The following is a 1,928-nucleotide window of genomic DNA, read 5'->3' on the forward strand; positions in this document are numbered from 1 at the left end:
GTCTTCGGGTCTATGTAGTGGTAATTCCATTATGGCTTGCTCCGAAAACACATTCTGAAAAGGGAGATACTCCACAGGTAAGGTATGAATACCTACGGACTGACTCACGGGAGAGCTAGCTGCCTGCACCTGAACTGGGCAAGTCTGTAAGATGCAATGGTTTTTACAGAATTCGGACTCAAAGGCCAGCTGGTTCTTTGCCCAGTCAATGTGGGGATTATGCTTTCGAAGCCATGAGATTCCCAAAATGATCGGAAAATGCACAGCCCTGATAATATCAAATGTTATGATTTCTAAATGTTGAGATATCTTGAGATAGAGTTCTTCAGTGAGGTGGGTGATCGGCCCTGATGACAATGGAGTGCCGTCTACCCCTTCAACCTTTATGCTCTCCTGTTTTCCGATCAGTTTGATTCCCATCTTTGATGCCCAATGTGTATCGACGAAGTTTCCTGCTGCCCCACAGTATAACAATGCCAGAGTGTCTATCCAAATTCCCTTGATAAGTTGCTGTACGGTGATCACCATTAGTCGGGAATCGTCGGTTTCTGGGATACTGGAGGCTGAAAAGGATAGTGATACGTAGGGACTAGAAGGGTATCCTCGGTAGTTCGTACCTTTTAACTCCGAGGAAATTTGTTTCCCGGCTGGCGGCCAGCCAACTCCACACAATCCTGGATAGAATGTTTGTCAGAGGCACAATACGTGCACAAACTCTTCTCCCTGCGACGTCGTCATTCTTCCGCAGTGAGAGGGCCCCGGGCGACCCCAATTTGCATGGGTTCTTCCTTGGAAGGTGCAGAGGGAGTAGGAGGAGCGGATAGGGAAGGACCAGAGAAATAGGATCGACTCCTGAACTTGCGACGTTCGTTCCTTCTCTCCGACAGGCGTTGTTCGATCTGAAGGACTGTGGATAGAAGTTCTGCAAGAGAGGAAGGCCTTGGCACCCGAACTAGTTCATCCTTTATGTCCTCTTTTAATCCTCTTCGAAAAAGATTGCATAATGGGCCTGTTCAGGCCATCCTGCCTATGCAGCCAATGTTTTGAAGTTCGAGATGTACGTTAGGACATCCATAGAACCTTGATGAGCGTCCAAAAGGTCTTCACACGCTAAATAAGTGGTCTCTGGTCGTTCGAAAGTCTGTTTAATTAGGGTACAGAAACCCTCATAGTCTTGTAATGAAGGATCTTCCCCCATAACTAGAGGAGTAACCCAGGACAAGGCATTACCCGACCTGTTCGAGATCATGAACCCTACCCGGGCCTTACTGGTGGCAAAAAGAATAGGTCTGTATGTGAAATATAGTTTGCATGCATCCAAGAACTCCTTTACCTTTCTTGAGGCCCCATCGAATTTCCCTGAGGACAACGGCATAGGGGGTAATTCCGGTTCCGGAGGATTATCTCTAGCCGTCATCAGTTGCTTAAGGACCACATTCTCGGCTTTCAGAGTCTGAACCTCTTGGGATATCTGTTGAAGGGTTTGGTTTTCGACTTTCAGAGCTTGTACTTCTTGGGAAAGCTTCTGAATAGCCCCCAACAACTCTTGGATCTGCTCCGGAGTAGCCATAGTCCTTTGGCGTTGCAATCTACTGTGACTTGAGTCAGAATCGTCCAACCCGCTTCCCACCTCCGACTCCTCACCTGATGAACTTGTTTCTGTAGAATAACTAGATGACTCCCGGTAAGTATGCGCAGCCGATGAGAACCTTCTGCGGTGGAAGCCACAGCGGCCCCCAGGAAACGGGGGCCGTGGCGGCCCCGTCACCGCAGAAAGGTGTAAGGGGGGAAAAAGCCACAGGTGTAAAAAACCCTTGCGGAATCCGACGTTCAGGTAGAATGCAGAGTTGTTCAGACGATTGAATCGATGTCCAGCAGAACCAATGTCCACCGTCCGGTAACGTGGAGCGAGAGCAGCAAGAGGGAAG

The 1,928-nt window shown here is 48.8% G+C and overlaps 1 protein-coding gene across 1 annotated transcript; it reads right to left on the minus strand.

The window, feature by feature from the left end:
* Nucleotides 1-1,027: 1,027 nt before the first annotated feature.
* On the minus strand, nt 1,028-1,570 carry LOC138527170 (protein LDOC1-like). Its single transcript, XM_069638277.1, has one exon. The coding sequence runs from the start codon at nt 1,568-1,570 to the stop codon at nt 1,028-1,030; it is 543 nt and encodes a 180-aa protein (XP_069494378.1).
* Between the last annotated feature and the right edge of the window lie 358 nt (nt 1,571-1,928).

This window comes from Ambystoma mexicanum, chromosome 14 (genome assembly GCF_040938575.1).
Source record: "Ambystoma mexicanum isolate Mex_15411 chromosome 14, UKY_AmexF1_1, whole genome shotgun sequence".
Classification (NCBI taxonomy): Eukaryota; Metazoa; Chordata; class Amphibia; order Caudata; family Ambystomatidae; genus Ambystoma; species Ambystoma mexicanum.

What these genes read in the sequence shown, in the direction of transcription:
- LOC138527170 (XM_069638277.1), bottom strand. Translation starts at nt 1,570, where the DNA reads ATGGCTACTCCGGAGCAGATCCAAGAGTTGTTGGGGGCTATTCAGAAG.